The 19,975-nt window shown below is 38.7% G+C and overlaps 1 protein-coding gene across 1 annotated transcript; it reads left to right on the forward strand.

The window, feature by feature from the left end:
- The first annotated feature begins 1,592 nt into the window (after positions 1-1,592).
- On the forward strand, positions 1,593-18,622 carry LOC121951359 (homeobox protein Mohawk-like). Its single transcript, XM_088085852.1, has 6 exons — positions 1,593-2,499; positions 2,758-2,917; positions 4,106-4,259; positions 5,044-5,379; positions 17,755-17,788; positions 18,066-18,622. The coding sequence occupies exons 1-6, from the start codon at positions 2,309-2,311 to the stop codon at positions 18,403-18,405; spliced, it is 1,215 nt and encodes a 404-aa protein (XP_087941978.1). The 5' UTR covers positions 1,593-2,308; the 3' UTR covers positions 18,406-18,622.
- Positions 18,623-19,975: the final 1,353 nt, after the last annotated feature.

Raw genomic sequence — 19,975 nt, forward strand, 5'->3', positions numbered from 1 at the left:
GCCGACTGTAGGTGTGTTCCAGCTAATATCAACAGTGGAGCTTGTGAACGCATCACAGAGGGACAGGAGTCAATGGTGTGTGATAGCATGTAGCGTTCTCCGACCGCTGCTGAGGAATGTGAGCGAGGAATTTACTGCACCTAACGGGGATGCTTCTGCTCCATGTGTTTTTCAGCTTTTGAAAGCATTGAAACTCAAACTCCCCACCGATGCTGCTGAATTATGAACAGGGACGAGAGTTATGGAGCCCTTTAATATGTTTAACGGTTGAACAAGTGCCGCTCGGATTTTAGCCATAACCTTCAAAAGTTTCGACTGCAGACAGAGAGAAGAAATTATCACATGTGTTTGCTTACAGATTATCGAGTTATGATTGCGCATGGCGAAGTCATTACTGTATATCCAAACAGTCTTACATAAGAGTGTTTGGATGTCGGAAGGAAAAACATACGTGGATGACAGCAAAGTCGAAACCACAGAGTCGTTGTCAAACAGAGCCGGGCTGCGTGCCAGCGTGTTGTCATGTAGTCACACTAATGACGCCGCTAAGCTTCTGTCAGACCCACTTTTTATAATTGTTCACAGCCCTCGTTCCCTCAAAATGCAGGGTTCATACACACTTCTAGCAAAAGATTTCCATGACTTTTCCATGACTTTTAGGCAAATTTTCAAGACCATACATTCTCTGAAATGACCATCAATACTCTTTATTGGTTCTTTTTTATTAATATATATTTTTGTTTTAAATATATCTTATTAAAAAATATATATTGAACTCAGGAAAGTATTAAAACTGAATATTCCAATACAACATAGGAACTGTTTGTTATTTATGGCATGTATGAGGCATGTTAAATCATATTTTATTTTTTCCTTTTTTCCGGACATTTGAGGCAGACAACGGAAACTAGATATACGCCCAAATGATGTCCCAGATGTAAATGTCTGTTTCTGAACGTCTGACTCTGTAAATCTGATCCTGAATGTCAATAAAAAATAAATTTAAAAAAAAAAAAATCATATTTTAGACACTATGGAAGGACTTATGGGTTGCTTTTTTTAGGGGGAAATAAATCTTTAAATATCTGTATTTTGTATTCATTTTACTTCGGCTGGTTTGAAAGCCATGTTTTCTTTAAAAAATAAACTAAAATAAAATAAAAAGCCATTTTTTGTCTTTTTTAAATATTTTTTAAGGAAAAAAAGGATTTTTTTCTCTAAAAACTTTTTAAAGAAAAAAAATTTAATTTGAATGATTTTTAAATTAAATGTCTTTTTTTTCTTAAAAAAACACATTTTTATGGCATTTTTTCTTTAGGTCATTTTTTCTTCAATGATTTTTGGTGATTTGAAAGAAAACATGCAGTAACAATGTGAAAACAGAAACTATTATTGGATTTCAAAATTTCCATTGGTCCTTGATTACATCAGATGTTATTATACGGGTTTGTGAGACAAAATTCCATGACTTTTCCAGAACTTTCAGGGTACACTTAGTTTTCCAACACTTTTTTTTTGAAATGGGGACAAACACTGACATATATGAACACTGTGACTGGATTATTCCTGCTTGTGCTGCAGACAGCACAAAGATGCACGATCCTGACACTCAAATGCACACATTTTCTGTATGCAAGGATCGATTTCATTTTCCAGTTTTTGTTTTAACTGCATCACGAGCCAATTTGTCCTGAAATCCATTTGGGCTCAGCAGGACTCACAGTCTAACACCAAGCACAGTTTGGTGGTTTCGCTGGTTAATAGCAACCGTGCAATTACACCCATAAATTTCCAGAATCCCCCACTAAAACACGCATTAATATCTGCTGACACCATTTTCGGTGAAACCACAAGAGATTTGAGCACCTCATGGAGAAAATATGAGAGCATGTCAGAGTGCTTAACACAAACTTTTACTAGTAAATCTGACGACCACATTTGCTGATATTCTTGTGCAATATTTTTCATATCCTGGAGAGCTACTGAGCCTCTGCGAGCTTCTCCCCTCGCTGAGCTCTCTCTCTGGAGAAGCGATTGGACGATGGGGCAGCCAATGAGCGTCTGAGCAGCAGGTTATTTGAACTCTCCTCACACAGCTCAACTAAACCAGACAACATCCTCTGACTTTTCAAACATTATTCTCTCCTAAGAGCCTTTCATCATCTCAGAGGACGACCGGACACTTTCTTAATCTTTTTTTTTATTATCTTTGCGTTAATTCTATCCAGGATGGGAATCTGTTTCCTCTGTTCACATCTGGAGGTCTGCTCGTGCACCTGTTGATCTGTTGACTCTTGTGTGTTTAACAATGAACAAAGTTGCTGAGATGAAGTCTGACGCTCTGCTGCACTTGGAGGACAACATGAGAGCGGAGGACAGGAGCAGACTGAACTGTGCGGACTTACCAAAGAGCAGTTTAACAGACGGGCAGAACGCAGAGCTGCTGCGATGCCAGGAGACCACCGACGACAGCTCGGCTATCAAATACAGGAGATACGGGTACGCCCTTTTTGTCTGTGCTGGAAATGTCTGTTTCGAACAGTTAAAAAAGTGGTCGGATTTTAATTTATGGTAGTAAAATGTATGTGAATATGCAGGAAAATGTTCCTGTTCTGCCTTTTCATTATTTATTTTTGCACTTCTTTAGAATTGGAAGTTGCAAAAAAAAATATTTAGCACTGTGTTGTTTCAAAGTGTGAGCAGAGGGGATTGTGGGTGGTCTTTGTGAATCTATGAGGCAACTTGTGATTCCTCCAGGTCTCGTCTGGGCGGGGTCAAAGTTCGCCACAAGAGACAGGTGCTGCAGGACATGGCCCGGCCGCTTAAACACTGGCTGTACAAACATCGGGACAACCCCTATCCCACCAAGACGGAGAAGGTCCTGCTGGCTCTGGGCTCGCACATGACGCTAGTGCAGGTTCGTGCAAGAAAGCAGGGAGGGTGCGATGACGGAAAAGTGACTTAAAGGGATAGTTCATGTTTTTTTAAGAGGAGTCATTTGGGGTTCTTATCCACAGACAGTGTGTTACACACAGTAGATGCACGCCTCCGGTTTGGAGAAGCAGGCTGAGTGCGACATTTAAGCAAAGCAATGTGCTGCTGTGACAAAGTCAGCAACAAAACATATTTTACCCATCTACATTTTTTTCTTTATTGAGAGTTTTTTCATTGTTTTGGCCACCAGACATCAGCTGCTGGTCTACATCTGCTTCAATCAGTTTGTTAGTTATTAGCTATTTTGTGACTTTGGTAAATCCAAACTAAGCCTTTTAAATGCTAAAGAGACACAATAATGCAAAGAAAATAACTGACTGAAGCAGCGGTGGACCAGCAGCTCCTGTTTCAGCAAAGTTAACCCTTTGAAACCTGAGCAAATTGCCTTGATTCAGCAACTTAAAAACACATAGACCAAAAACAGACAAGACGTAAGTAAAAAGTTACAAGAAAATTACCTGAAAATAAGCAAAAAAAGGAGAGTAAAAACAAAAACTAACAGGAAAATAACTCATGTAATGACCCAAAAATTTGCTACAAACAATTTTTACTAAATATTACTAAAATATTACCTGAAAGTTAACAATAAAAGTAAAAAAAAATCAAAAAAAATCATACACATAAATTCTGTAACATAATTTTAAATATATAACAATAATAATCATAAATATATTTTTATGAACAATTTTTCCCTTTTTTAAATATAATTTTCTCTCTTTTAAAAACTACTCTTTTTTAGGTTGCATGTTGCCTTTTCTCGTGTTTTTGAAATAAATCAAACCAATCTGCTCAGGTTTTTCTCAGTGGAGTCTGGCTTTGAAGAGAGCGGCTTCATTTTCCTGTTAGAGACCCTCTGACATTAAGGTTAAGCAGTTAAAAATTCTCTCAGTAAAGTGTACACTTAACAAACATTCATTTTCCTTTTTTTGGCTAAAATACGTTCTGTTGTTGCGCCCGTCCACAGCTGTGCATTGCTTAGCTTCCTCCAGGCTGCTTCTCCAAAGTGGAGGCGCGCTGACAGACATCTCAAAAAAACCGAACTGTCCCTTTAAAGGACGTGCTGATATTAAATCTGGTGTGTGCTGTTGCATAACGAGGTGCATCTGTGCAGGTTTCAAACTGGTTTGCGAACGCCCGGCGGAGGCTGAAGAACACGGTGAGACAGCCAGACCTGAGCTGGGCCCTGAGGATCAAACTGTACAACAAATACATCCAGGGGAACGCTGAGAGACTGAGCGTGTGCAGCGATGACACCGACTCGGACGGTACGGGCTGCGAGATCATCTCTCAGTGTTTACTGCTTTTGTTTTTATAGATGGAACTATGGACCTAAAACTGTCCCCAATGAAACAGCAGTATTTATCATATTTTTAACAGCTTTACCCTTTGAAAACTAAACCAACTGGCTTGATTTCTTAAAAAACAAACATGGGAAGAAGACAATGAGCAACTTAACAGGAAATTAGCAAAAAAAGAGAGAGAGAGAGAGAGAGAAAAAGGTTACCAAAGAATCACCTGAAAAATAGCAAAAAAGAAAGATTTAAACAATACAAAAGAAATCACTTGAAAATTAGCAAGAAAAACAAAGTTTGAAAAAATAACAAGGCAAAATTTGCAGAAAAAGAGAAAGAGAAAAAAAGGTTACAAAAAAACACCTGAAATATAGCGCACAAAAAAAGAGAGTTAAGAAATACAAAAAATCACTTGAAAATTAACAAGAAATAAAGTAAAAAAAAACAAAACAAAACAAGAAAATGGCTTGGAAAAAGTGACATTCAAATTATATTATTTTAATAATCATAGAAATAGTTTTCTGGACATTTTCCCTATTTTTAAAAATAATTTTCTAATAATTATCTTTCTCTCTTTTTTAATTTTTTTTTGTTTTTGTTTTTGTTTATGTTTTCAAAAGACAATAAACAGAAATGCTTGAGAGAAGCGTCTGAATTCAGCACAAGAAAACTGATCCACGTTTTAAAGGGTTAAATGAATCACTGGAATCTGTGCAACATAAAAAAAGTTACATTTGTTTTGTTTTTGCTGCTATAGATGAAGAGTGTCCCCTACAAACTCCCATCAGCCAATCAGACTTCAGATCATCTTCCCACAAGAACGCGCTCCAGAAGCAGAGCGGCGTCCTCGCCATGGCGGACTCCGCCAACAGTGACGACAGCACGTCGCCCCCGTCCAAGTACAAGAGCAGTTTACTGAACCGGTACCTGAACGACACCCTGCGGCACATGATGGCAGCGAACGCCGATAACGTCGCCTCAGCCCGCAAGAGGAGGAGCCACTCCGAGTCGTTCAGCTCCAACGAGTGCGATCGAGACGTCGTCTCGCCGGCGTCGTCCTACGAGACAGAGGCCAACTTCGTCTACCAGATGGGTGAGCGATATCATCGTTTGTCTCTGTGCACGACAACATTACACGTTAAAGCAGCTGCAGTTGATTTTGGCGACCCCTATGGACGAAAGCGCAGCGTTTCCACCCTCACTTCGTGTTGTTAAGATCTTCATCTGCATTGATTTTGGAAGTGAGTGAAAGATATTTTTAAAGGTTTAGTGTGTAGTGTTGAGTGCCATCTAGTGGTGACGCTGCAGATTGCAAACAACTGAAACTTTTTGTGCAAAGTGATGCAGTAAAGCGTAAACACAAATGGCTCTACAGCGAGTGCTGTGGATTATAAATGAATATTTTTGACCGTTACATTCTGTTTCAGCCAAAATAACCCCCTGAATCCCACACACTGGACCCTTGAGATTATTTTACTTTTTTTGCAGGTCACAGCAGTGAGGTAACGTATCCAAATGTAATAACTGCAATATGAAGATGGTGAAACAAAATAAACCTGGTTTTAGCCGCCAGCATAAATTCATATATTGATGTAAAACCAATAAAATTCAGGAATAAAATAGAAATATTACAGATATGTCAAGGAGGAAGAGGTGCAATTCATAACTGGTTTTAAATTCTTCACAATCCAGCAATCTGTCCAATGACAACAGGCTGACTCCTGTTTTCGCGGTCCTCTGTCAACGTCCCTTTTAGCGTTTCTTTTTTTTTTTTTTTGTTCTTGGGTAAAGTCTTTTCCCTTTGCTGATCCTGTTCAAATTTCAGCCATAATCCCAAAATAAAATGTCAAGAAAAATCATCTCCTGCCTCTCTTCAATGTATCCTCATACAACAATTTGTACGACGTCTAACTGATTAGTGTCCCGTAAACAGCGCCGTCAAGTTACGTGCATAACATAAAGTTACATACTTAGTGTGGAGTGATGTAGTTCAGGTTTAGGCAAGTGTGGTTTACCAAAATCTGCACTGAATATGAGTACACAGAATCAGAGACAGAGTGTGAATTTGGGAGTAAAGTAGATGATAGCAGACCTTGTCCACTGAAATCATGAAATAATCTTCCTTGTTAATTGCAGATTTATGTTGAATGTGCTGTAAAATGACACTTTAACTACCCTGCTTCCACTCAGTTCCTTTTTAACACACCACAGCGTACAGTAAAATAAGAACAGACCCAACAGAAACGGCTCCTCAGAGCGCCCCGACGTTAATAAATCTCTGGCATTTCACTGAAAGTCAGAAGCTCTGCGAGATTCAATTATGAAGTTACAGCGAATCTGGGAGGGAGTTTGACACCTGGGTGCCCTTTCAGACCTATAGGGAGCCCAGCTCACTGACAACCCTCAAATCCGCTGAAGGTACGGGAGCCAAAGCCTTTGCAAACATCACTAATAAAGACTCATGCAGACGCTGAAATCCCTCATTTTAAAATTGGACGGAGCTCACGCTGGCTGCCGCCGCACACCGCAAATATCATTTCCATATACGAGAATGTGCCATTTGTTCCGCTTCAGCTTCTTGCCATGGTGGAAATGTCCAGTCCAGTCTCAAGGACAATTACAGCATGTCTGAGACTTTATTCTTCCCAGGGTGAGAAGTGGGAACCTCGGCCAAACGCAGAAGTGGAGCAGTCTGTCAGTAAAGCGCAGAAGACGTCTCGTAGAGCGACTGTCAGAGCTGCCACTCATCTGTGAGACAACGCAGGTCGCTCGTGTCCATCTGGCCTTTTCCCGTCCCCGTTTGAGGTGCAGCTTCGCTTCCCTGACTCATGTGTGCTTTGGCAGGCGGCTGCTCCCAAGTGTTACTTTCCCACTCAGAATCAATCTAAATGTACATTACATTACGAGAGCTGTGAAAAGATTTTTGAAAGCGGCTCTGCTCTTTAGCATATCTCATCAGTTTCACTCTGAAAATGAAACAAGGCATGCTTTAAGTTCCTTTCTTTTATTATTTTAGGATCACTTTTCAGGCAAAAACTGAATCCTGGTCCCCGTTTAAAGACGTTATTTAATGGAATTTTTTATAGTCTGTGACGAGGTTCAATCTGTATCCGGGAAACTCAGGTTAACCTCAAACTGGCCTACAGACATGAATAATTAGGATAATTCATCACGCAGGCTTTATTTTAAACCAACGGTGAAAGAGTTAACCCTTTGACACCAGAGAAAATTGGCTTGATTTCTTCCAAAACAATGTGATGAAGGCAGTGAGCAACAAAAGAAGAAATGACCCAAAAATAAGCAAGAAATTAGTTTTTAAAAAATACAATAAAAATGCTTTAAAATTAGTTTGAAAAAATGAATGTGGCCTGAAAAAAGGTGCATCAAAAATTAAATCTAATAATTCTGTAAAATGATTGTAAATATGTCTTTACGATAATTAGCTGTAAACAGAGAGACTTTTTATTTTTCCCTGAACATTTTCCCCCAGCTTTTTTTTAAAAAAAAAAATCTTAAACGATTAATTTCTTTACTAAAGTGTTTCTAAAAGATATCGCACAAATTTTCTCAAGTTTAAAGGTTTATTTACTTGTGAAAGGCGTCTGAAAGCAGCACAAGGAAAGTTGTGTTGATCCAGATTTCAAAGTGTTAAAATATTGACCCTAATTTTAACTTCTTCGTATACGATGCTAACTTGCGGACGGCAGCTATAGTTGCGTCATTCTCACTGAACAATGATTACAACAACAACAAAAAACAAAACACCCCACAGAAGTGTAATATTGCTTACGTGCAATATCCAAACTGCAGGAGCAGATCTGCAGCCTTCAGGGAAATACGAGGATTCAGAGATTATTTTGGGGAATAATTTCACATTCTGGGAAGTGTTCATTTTCTTGCTGAGACTTAAACCAATACAGTTTTCATGTTTTTAAGCTTAATATGAAGCTACAGAAAGCAGACAGTTAGCTTAGCTTAGCATAAAGAGAAAACAGCTATTTAACTCAGCTCGAAGGTACAACTAGCACCTCTAAATCAGAAATACTTTATTGATCCCCGGGGAGAAACTGCGGTTTGTTACAGTCGCTCTGATGCCACCAGAATTATAGTGGGTAGAAATAAGCACCAACACCAGAATATAAGAATATAAAATATAAAATATAAAAACAGTAAGAGCAAACAATTGGCACAGTATGGAAACATTTAAGTAATGTTAAAAAAAAAACATGCAAATAAGGTGCATAAATATACAACTATACTAAAATGTATCAAACTAGTACGCAAGGTAAAAAGTTCACTAAAATCCATGACTCTCCCTGCACCATAAATAAACATATATGTGTTTGTATTCACACTAACTGGATTCAAAGCAACAAACAGCACAGGGGGAGTGGCTCAGAATAAAAGGAAAATTCAAAATAAAATCTCCTCTTTTTTCAGCCTATTTCTCACAGACATAACTCAGTACATTTATCATCAATATGAAACTATTTATTCAAACTTCTCAAATTCAGCTCCTGAGAATCAGCTTTCTTCTTCTTTCAGCATCATAATAATTTAAGATCTTCAAAATGCTTGTTTTTCTTTCTCACTGCACTGATATGTATTTGTCTGAAATGATCAGCACTGGAGATAACTATAAGAGAACAAATAATAATAATAATAATAAAAATAATAATGATAATAACAATAACAATAATAATAATGATAATAATAACAGGCCTGTAACAGAGCCTGCAGGATTTCTCAGTGATCAAATTCAAGTCTCTTTTCTGTGTATTTTATCTGTTCTCAGAGATTTCTCAATTCTGAGAAGCCTACGAGCACAACAAAAGAATTTCTGCTGATTTATTCATTTGCTCTTTCTTTCTACAAAAAGGGGTTAGGACAAATAGATCAATAAAAATATATTTTATTTCTGATGAGACAAAGAAAGTGAGCAAAATTTTCCGCTGAGTGGGGTGTTTTTTGGTTGTTTGTTGTTTTTATCTTGACTCTCTGTCCACCATAAATAACCATACAGCCTCGGTATTGGGGCCTATGCAACGATCAAACGGCACAGAAGGAGTGAGACAATTCACCAAAACAAACAATATTCTCAGAAAAATGCAAATCCTCCTTTAAATGCCTCATCACAAACTGTGTGCACTTCAGCAGCCACACAAACAAAACCTAATAAACCTTCACAGGGCACTCAGCCAGCATTACAAACACGTGCATTTATAACCATTTCCCCAAATAAACCCTCACAAGCACATCAGAGGCAGCAGCGGCCGGAACATTTTCACTATGATTTGACTCGGCGGCAAATATTAGATTTTAAAACTTACCGTTTGATGATCGAGAGTGAAAAGTTGAAAATCCTGAAGATGAAAAAGTCTTTTCACTGCTGTCATGCCTTCAGGAGATTAGTCCAAATGGGTTTTTTGCGACATTTTAAAGTGAGACATGTAGACTAATGTGACTTTCATTAAAATATCTCGGTTTTAAACGCAGATTTGTTTGTTTCCTGGCGGAAGCGTGCGTCGCACCTGATGTGTTCGAGGACCGTCGGAAATCGGATAATTTAACGATAATGTCCAGAAAACAAAATTCATATTTACTATTTTTAAAATGAATTTTTGAATTCTGCTACAGGTGTTTTAATCATTTTTTTTTCATTTCTTGCATCACTTAATTTCAGCTGATGTTCATACTATTCTATTTTTTTTTATTCATTTCTTTCTAATCTTTTGGCCATGTCTTGTTAAGTTGCCCATTGCCTTCTCTCCATTTTTTTTTAAAGGAAATCAAACCATTTTGCCCAGTGTAAAGGGTTAAAAGAAAACCTTTCATACTGGAGCTGGGGGCTTAGAGGGTATTTAAAATGAAATATAACCTTTTAAATTTGCACGTCTCTCCCGTGAGCCAAAATATAAAATAAAATAAAAAAATAAAAAACAGCCACTTCCAGTGCTCAAAAAAACATTTGATATGTCTGCTCCATTTTTTAACCTCCAGACAACTGGCATAGCATAAAGAGAGGAAGCAGGAGGAGACGCCTAGCCCGACTCAGTCCAGGATAAAAAATATATACTGGTATATATTTTTACTGGGTTATTGGGCTTTTGGTCTAATGGGACATTTTCAGTATTAGGGTTTCAGAATAAAGGACCATCAGAACAATCAACAGTCTCTTTTCTCAACTGGTCGCAGTAACTTTGCTTCTTATCCGCTGATTTAACAAATAACGTAATTTAATGAGCTTCAGCTGCATTTTGGCTGGTAAATTGATTTTTTGCAGCTCAGTAGTTCACTCTGTTGGTTGTTGGTTCATTGGTCGTTCGGTCAGTCCACAAAAATGTCCATGTTGGCGTCCACAGTTTCCCTTGGAGACTGATACTTGGTATGAGGGTCAAGTGTGTGTGTGTGTGTGTGTGTGTGTGTGTGTGTGAAGCACAGACTGAATAAATAATGGAAGTAGCTACCATGTCGTCACCCATTGGTTTTTGGAGTATCGGTTTGAAGCCTTGAGTTCTCATTTTGGTTTTCTGGAGTCAGAGCTGATGATATCTGGAGGAGAAGGTGAAGCTGTGGAGGAGCGAGGGATGGATCTGACTGACCACCAAGGTCACTAAGGTTGGCCCCGCCCTTCACTATGTGTAGCTTTTGGCTGTAATAAAACGTAAAAAGGGAGTTTTATAAAAATTCACCTCTTGAACAGTTGTCATGGATGTTGAAATTAACACTAGAGACCAAACTGTGTTTTGAACCAGGCTGTAAACATGTTCAATTCTGCTGTAAAGTTTTAGCACGGGGGTCTATGGGGACTGAGGCTGGTTTGGAGTCGGCCTCTAGTGGCCATTAGAGGAACTGCAATTTTAGGTACTTCTGCGTTGACTTTATTTTTCAGCCGCGGAGTTCGGCAATGGTGTGAAGTTGTGTTTGTGTTCATGTCAGCTGGTTGAAAGGAGGAAGTGTGTTAGCGGCCTATCCCGAAAAGATACAGGGACGGATTCACAGACTTCACAAAAGTTCGTGGAAAGATTGTTTATGAGCCAAAGAACAGCTGATTACCCAGTTAGTGGGGAACGTTCCCACAACATTGACTAACGTTACCTACAAACTGCAATAATGTTCTAAAGAAAACATTTTAATCTAATGTTCAAAGAACGTTTTAAGGAAATTTATCATTTCAAAGAATGTTCCTTTAACGTTAAACGCTGACTAAGACGAGATTTTATAACTGAAACTCTGAGAATATTTTGGTGCAGTTGCAAAGTGACAGCTCATCAAATGTTTTTTTTTATAAAATGTTCCCACAATGTTACATGAGAACAAAGGAAGAACATTTTCAAAGCAACATTCATAAAATGTTATTTAGGCCAAAGATAACAGACCTTTTTATGTAAATGTAATTAACAATTTAAAAATAACACATTTTTAACGTTATTTTCTGTTTATAGAGAATGTTACCCGAACTTTAAGAAGAACATTCTGGGAACTAAAAGAAAACTTGCAGCTGAGAGCGTTTCTAAAACATTGCATTGGTTGCATTGAACCATTCTCAGATCTTTTTTTGGGGTTACTTGATGTCATCACCACACACTTTGCAGCTGAAATGTTTGTGCAAACTTTTAATGCATCCCTGCTGGTCATATTAAGAGTGTTTTGCAATCCAGTACGGCTCCTCTGTGGAGGTGAAGTGGAAAGTCAAGCTGCCAGATTCATGACAGGCACTAACGCCATTAACACGCTTATACTCCGCTCAGGAGACGGCTAAAAGTCACCCTCAGCTGATGGACTAATAAGTGATGCCACCACACAGTGACTTACAAAGACATTTTAACCCCTCAAAATCTGGATTGACATCAGTTTTTTTGTGCTGCTTTCAGATAAGCAAATTAGTTTAATTTCTTTTGAAAACATGGGTTAAAAGGCAATGAGGAACTTGGCAAGAAATGTCTGAGAAACTGCAAGAAATAAGTAGAAGGTGACAAGAAGACATAACTCAACAAAGGGCAAAATAAAATTTAAAAAATGTCCAAAAAAAAATAGATTTATAATTATTATAATTATATATTTAAAATCATCTTTCATCATTTAAAAAAAAATAAAAAATTAATACATATTTTTTACTCAATATTCAGCAATTTTGGGGTCATTTTCTTGTTTATTTTTGTTTTTACTTTTCCTTTCTGCACATTTTCAGGGATTTATTTTCAATTAAATTTTTTATTTTACTAATTTATTGGTAATTTTTTGGGGTCCTGACTTATTAAATTGTTCACTGTCTTCTCACCATGTATTTGACAGAAAACAAAGCACTTTGCTCATTTTTCAAAGGATTAAACATGATCCGTCTGCGTCCCACAGGCAGTAAAAGTATAACGGAAAAGTATAGCGATGTTAATTTTTACTGTACAGGAATGTGAGGATGTTTACGCCATAAAATATGTTACTTGCATCAACATCAGTATTTCCCTCAAAAAGGCTGGAGAGCCATAAAAGTGACCAGAATCGTGTTTTATTGGACGCAGAGCGATGAAAAACAAATCTGGACAAACGCCTCGCTGCGTTTTCCATCCATTTTGTTTCAAATGAAAACATGCATGCTGAGAGGGGAGTCTCCTGTTCGCGAATACGCGTCCGCATTGAGGAAATAAGATGTTTCAGTATTTTTTCAGGACGCAGTTGTTTCCAGCATGGATCCCAGTGACTCACCTGTGGGATGACTGATGGGATTTGAGCTGATATTGTAGGAAAACGCCCAGATAATTAAATCAGCTCATGTAGACATTATTTCATTAAGAGTGGTTTAAATGAGACACGGTCCAATGTCCCCCAGCTCCACATCCTCCTAATATGACTCATTATGGAGACCTTTCAAAAGATTTTATGTCCCTAACAATGTTTTTCTTTAGGTCAAATGTTCAGTGTATGTTTCCCTGGATCGGTGTGCTGAGAAACCTGCATGGCTGAACGTATTTTTACCATCCAAACTGCATTTTAAGCATCAATTTTTCCTTCCTTCTTTTGCATTTTGAACTGCAAAACCTTTACATATCTCATACAATATTATCTTGGATCAAGAGACATAGGAACATTGAATTATAGGGATGCCCCAGACAAAATTAATGGTAGTAATATAATGCTAAATCACATAATGTGCAGAAAATTGTTAATGTTCTATACAAATTGCAACACACTGTTAAGCCATAAACTAAAAGACTCTTATTTTCCTTTTTTATGGCTTTTAATTATGTTGTTTTAGTAGCAGAAGAAGGTAGGGGGGAGCCGATTAATAGGTGTAGTAACTCAGGCTCCTGCTGATGCAGGGAGAGAGAGATCCTGCCTCGCTCCAGTGTAATCAATAACATGCTGTGCCACATAAATATTAAATATATTTATTTAATTATATAATATATAATATATTTTTTTAATTATTGTTTTACATGATATTTATGCTCTTTTTACATCATATTTATGCTATTTTTTAAAATATTATTTGCAATAATAATTGAATTATTTTTTAATCTAAGTTTTAAGCATAATCAATCAGTGTTATTGACTCATAATCATAATCAATCATCAATGATTAATTTCTTGCCAAGAGGAGTGACACCTCTCAGAGGTTGATATCAATGTTGTTTTCTAACTCTCAGGGAAAAAAAGGAAATAAAAGTATTTCCCAAACAGCCCAGCTGCCCAGAAAAAAATGTTGGCATCGTACGTTTCTGCAAACCACGAATATGTTAACAAAACCGTGTGTTTCACTGAGTTGTTGCAGTTTTAAAGCCACCAAATTTGGGTGTTTTATAGTCATCCATCTGTGTTTTTCCAGTAGATTTTTTAGGCTCCAAGCGCAGGTGTTTTTTAATGACCCCTCAGTGTTTTTTCAGCCGATTTATCGCCACCGAACAAGTTTTTTTTTGTTTGTTTTGTTTTATTTTGTTTTGCAGTAAATGTCGTGGTTTGGTTTTGGTTTTGGTTTTTGGATTAACCTGCCTGTTTTCCAGCATCTGTTTAGGCTCTAAATGTGGGTGTTTTGGAATGAGTGGCCTGTGTTGTTACAGCAGATTTTTAGGTAACAAACATGAGCGCTATGTAGAAACCCATCAGTGTTTTTCCAGCAGATTTTTAGTCACCAAGCATGGGTGTTTTGGAGTGACCCCTCTGTCATAAACAGCTTTTTTAGGTTCCAAATTAGGGTGCTTTTGAGAGATCTGTCAATGCTTTTCGGGGGTCTTCTTATTTCCCAAACATGGTTGTTTTATAGTAACCAGTCAGCGTTTTTCCAGCGGCTTTTAGGCTCCAGACGTGGGTGTTTTGCAGCTACCCATCAGCGAGGATAGTGCCACAAAAATTGGCTCTTTTTTTACACAGATATCACTGCTTTTCATGCTGACTTTTGACTTATCCGCTACATAATAAAGTGCAAATGTAAGATATCTGTGCTTCGCAGAGATGCACGATGCGGACATTTTAAAATATTTTAATATTCCACATTTTTGAATAAAAGCTCAAACATGAAATTATAACTATTCTGCAGCTCAGTGTAATGTGTATAAAGAAAGCAGTGAGCAGCTTCATTACCCTTGTAAAGTTTAGTTGAAACTGATCCCTGCTGTAAATTTGAGACTCACCAGAGGTAAAACAATGTTTATTCACGGTAATAAATACAACAGAGGTACTGAAGTACTTTCTTGGCAAAGCATGTTATGGCTAAAGAGAGAAACGCTCGGGGACGTTCAGTAGCAAAAAAGTATAAAACGGCAAAATGATTTACTATCAGCAGGCAGTTGCTCTTGGCTCCAGGCTGGCTAAAGAAATCAGAGACGGGGATGTTTCGGGCTGTTAGCATTGAAAGTCTGCGTTTCACAGTGGGCCTCTAATTTCCCTGTCTATTGCTCTCTGATGAAAAATCACTTTTGACCAGCCTCTATCTGCTCCAATGAAAAAAGGCAATATTCCAAAACTGAGATGGAAAATAAGTCCTACACATGATGCACAGACCTCAAATAGAGATTGTGCAAGCAACGTGATATTACTCAAAAGTCCTATTTATTCTGCTCCTGCCTCGGAAACAGCCAGAGATACTGTTGTTTCATTTCAGAGCCCGGAGAGAAAGACTACTCTCATGTTTTTATTCATATGACACTCCCCTGCCCGCTGGTAAAAGTTAATCAAGTGTCTTGGTCAAAAAAGATGGAGATGTGCAGGAGCAGGTTTTGGAAAAGGAAAAACACACAACGGACCAACTTTACAGGTGCTAGCAGAGCTCTGGAAACCTGAAAGCACAGTCAGTCCTCATGACACGATGCAGATATCAGATTTTTTTTCCCCACTCTTTAAAACTGAAGAGAAACACTGTGTTGCATTTGTGTTGGCGAGAGCAGCGGAGCACAGTCAGACTGGTGCACCTCACTGAGTCAAAGCTTGTAAAACAAATCCAAAGAGACATCCTGGACAAGTAGTGACTGCAAGGCAGCAATTAAAATATATATTGGAGGGGACACAGCCACCAATAAAAAAATAAATTAAAAAAAAAAAACAGCTAGGCTACAACACACCACGCATAGCTGTCCAAAATGATAATTAGCAAATGTAATCATAATCACAAACTAACTTTACAAATGCCATTTTTATCATCAATATTATCAGTTCAAGTATTGTGATATGGTTTGTACCAATGTTGTTTTCGTACCCCAGCAGAGGTTTTTGCTCAACTGCTGCAGGAACAATCAATTTTGAACACTGCACTGTCTCTCTGTGTCATAACTTGAAAATGTATTAATCAGTCCCTCCTGGATTTGGCAGGCTGTTTTAGGATTCTTGTGGCTTGAAACGCCTGATTTCATGACAAATTTTCTAAAGAAGTTTTTAATGCGTGTTGCAATGTGTACAGGCATTTCTTTCCAACGAAATTTCAGGGGCAAAGGAATATTACAAAAATATTCTCTAACAAGTAAACACGAGGTAACACAGCAGCAGCGGCTAACATCCAACACTGAGCCATAAAACGAGTTTAAATAAACTCATCCAGACACCAAAACGGCTCTTTCATTAAACCAGTGTTCAAAGGCAACCCAACCAGGCAAAGAGCTCACACTCCCACAGCAGTTGTCTCATGATAGACAGAGGGCCTTTTTAGACAGAGATCCCACAACAAAGTCCCTTCTTTCAGCAGCCTTTGCATTTTTACACAGAACCAAACGACAGCAGCATCATCCTGCTCCAGTATGTGATTACAGACAGCATGCCGGCATTGTGGAATCAAAATTCAATTTTATTTACAAAGCTCAATATCTCAAATCACAATTTGCCTCAAAGGGCTTTGCAGCACACGACATCCCATCACCTTTGGACCCTCACACAAGACAAAACTCCCCAAAAAAACCCTTTAGAAGAAGAAGCTTGACAAGTAACACAACAGCGGCCTCAAATGTGACATAACATACGCGCCGGTAGCATTTTTCTAAACAATAACAACGTCATAACATGAAAAAAAACCCAATAATTTACAATCTCTGTTGTATGGCGGCTGACCTTGTCCTCATGAATCTTATTGTTTTCACAATTTGCAGACAATTATGACCATTGTTCTTCTTTTCTAAATTAGCTGCTACCTGCTAACAGCTACTTTCCAAATCTCCCACGGTCAGTTGCACACAAAACACGTTATCAAAACATCACACGTGCCGATTACGCTCTGATCCTTCAAGCTGTGTTGTTTATGCAGACACTGTTTCTGTGCTGAGGCAACACCGCCTCCTCTTTATGCTATCATACAAAACATTGAGGCGACATAATGGCACGATATTCCCACCCTGAACAGGCAGCGTAAAAAGTGCTAGAGAGAGACAGATGAGATTGTGAAAGTCAAATTTGTCGTAAAGTTGCAATGCTTAGACTAAATTGCAAGGTCGTGCAGAATGCATGGGGATTGGCTGAATTTGCAGTTATTATTGCAACACTGCAGCATCCTGGAGGGGCTGATTAAAAAGTGGAAAAATGTAAAATGAGTACAATTTGGGCTAAATCACTGTTGACTGTGATAATTTATGAAAATGAAACATTTATGAATGTTTATGCTTTTGCAATGTTGGGCTAAATTCCTGTAATGTTAGCTCAGTAACATACATTACATGCATTAGCATGGGGCTCCAGACCCCCCCCCAGCAGATTTTGTGCCCCCTAATGGCCCTTCTCTACGGCCTTGAACTGTACGCACAAAATCTAATATCCAGAGATGCACACTCTTGCTTTTGGGAACACCTTTCAAAGCAGATGCTGCATGATTGCCCATGAATACACAAAGATACTCACACACATGCTGCAAATTATAAACTCATGCGTTAATACTTGGTATCACTAACATACAGCCATAAAGCCTAATCCAGCATTGATTATATATTGTTTGCAATTTCACTGCTATCAAGTAAACTGATTCATGGCACATTTTGAGTCGTTTTCTTCTCTCTTGCAGACACAATGGACTATACTTCAACTCAATGTGACAGGTAAGTGCAATTATTCATTGCTCAATCTGCAATCGAATCAGCTGTTTGCACTTTTCAACTTTCATCAGCTTGAAAAGAAATACGCTTCATAATCCCTCTTGGAAGTTGCTCTTGAAATTGGACCGTCACCCCTAATTCATCCACATTATTCTGGCTTTATATCAAGAGGCAAAACAAAAATTGCTCTTGATTTTTTCCAGGTTAATTTAGGCTGGAGGTGAGATGGTGTTTAATAATCCACATCACATGCAGCTGTTTTTCTTTGATATATTCACAGAGAGCAGCAGCAGGGCCGAGGCCAGCAGAGACGAGGCGATCAGGGCTGGCGGGAGATCCACGCCGCCGTGGCTCTCACCAACTTGGCCCAGGGGCAGAGCTGCACGGCGGAGCAGAGCAGCGTGACAGCGCCCAGAGCTGGCACGGGGCAGAGCTGCACCCGGGAGCCCTTCTCAGTTACGAGAACCACTATCATGGACAGGATGTGTGTCACAGGACCCACCGCCGCTCTGAGGCAGAGCTGCACCGTGGGGCCCACTCTCACCAGCCGCATCATCCAGAAGTCCTCTCACATCTCTGAGGTCCAGACTGTTAACGTGGCCCTGGCAAACAGCGTGTAGGCATTTCATTTGAGCATCTGGTCCATCGTTCCATATAGGAATACCAGATGCTTAAGTGCCTCACAGTATCTGTACAGCCTCTGTTATTTTGTAATGCTGATAAACTTTGACGTTTTCAATCATTTTTTACTTTGTAAAATGGAAAAACTAACCTAATGCAGTTGAATATTTTCTATAGTTTTTTGCCATGTTTCTAATGTCTTCCTATTGCCGTCTGTTGCAGTAAGTTATATTAACTTCAATGAGACTGGATGATCGTCCAATGCTTTAAGTCTGACAGCAGCTATTTGAATAAACCCAATGTGAAATCTTTTGACCAGTCGTTTGCTTTAAATCACTGCTTTGCAGCGGCGGGAGCTGCAGTTATGTTCTGCTGGACTGTATTTAGTGGTAGTTTTCATGTGTGCAATTGTGGGTCTCCTAGTTTCATTCTATACTTTCACATAGCTTTTTAAAAGGTTGTAATATGGGCAGAAGGGTGCAGACACGGTGGACTGAGCACAGAGACGCTTCTTTAAGTAGAGTACTGTGCTTTAAGCTTTTCTGAAGAGCAAGAGATGGTTGGACATTTTTTGTATTTGTTGAAAAACATGTCAAATTGAGTTTTCCAGCCCAGAACTTTACTGTACTGAACGAACTTTTCGGCACTTTAACAGCCGACAGGTAGTTAGCAACAAGCCAGTGAACACAGAGTGGTGTGGTGGAGACCAAACACTGAGCTAAAAGGACGTTCATCACTACAAATGTGGCTCCAAATGAATGCCACGCAAGCTCTAATGTTCTTAAACTTTTAAAATATTGTCAACTTTCTTTCTTTCATTCCAACCAAAATTTAACATCTGTCCAATGTAACTAAACCTGAGAGAATGCGGACGCAGTCGTGGCCGGGGAAGAGGCCAACTCGGCCCGCCAATTTTGCAGCCAGAGCTTAAGGTAAGTATTAGTATTTACTAGCAACATTTACTAGTTCTGCATATTAGTGCATCATTTCATGCTCCACTTCTGTTGGTTAGCAGACGCAGGTCGTAACAGCAGTCAAATATTGAGATTCTGATCCAAAATTTCCAGGATATGGAGCATCCAAGCAATTTCAATACCAAAAAAATCAAGCTGTTTTGGCTTCATGCACCACTGAAAGGGACCCCAGCTCCAGCACTGTATCCACTTCTCTTTATACATCCATGGTAAACAGTCATATAGCAGTCTGGCCATTATTGCTGTGTTTGCAGCTTGTTTCTGCTTCCCCCTAGTGGCCTAAAAGTTAGTTAATTTAAGTTCAAGTTTTTGGAGGTGTTCCTGATGAAACTGTGAATGTATTGCAATAAGATAAAATGTTAAGTTGCTCACAAATTCAATGGGATGTCGCTGTGACGAATAGATCTTCTGTATTTTATTGAACAGCAAATATCCTCAGATGATAAGTGAGACACACAACTGTCATCTGTTTCTGATGTTTGAACACGACTTCAAATGCCAAATGAGATCTCAGGAATTTCCTGACCTCAATATGCAGCCAAAAACTCGTGTTACTGGAAATATAGAGTACACGATAAGCCTCGGGAGGACGTCT

The sequence above is a fragment of the Plectropomus leopardus genome, chromosome 12, assembly GCF_026936395.1.
Source record: "Plectropomus leopardus strain MGB_pleo_1.0 chromosome 12, ASM2693639v1, whole genome shotgun sequence".
Taxonomy (NCBI): domain Eukaryota; kingdom Metazoa; phylum Chordata; class Actinopteri; order Perciformes; family Serranidae; genus Plectropomus; species Plectropomus leopardus.

What these genes read in the sequence shown, in the direction of transcription:
- LOC121951359 (XM_088085852.1), top strand. Translation starts at nt 2,309, where the DNA reads ATGAACAAAGTTGCTGAGATGAAGTCTGACGCTCTGCTGCACTTGGAG. An exon ending in CGCACATGACGCTAGTGCAG is followed by an intron (nt 2,918 to 4,105) that starts GTTCGTGCAAGA and finishes GCATCTGTGCAG; the next exon opens with GTTTCAAACTGGTTTGCGAA. An exon ending in CAACTTCGTCTACCAGATGG is followed by an intron (nt 5,380 to 17,754) that starts GTGAGCGATATC and finishes TCTCTCTTGCAG; the next exon opens with ACACAATGGACTATACTTCA.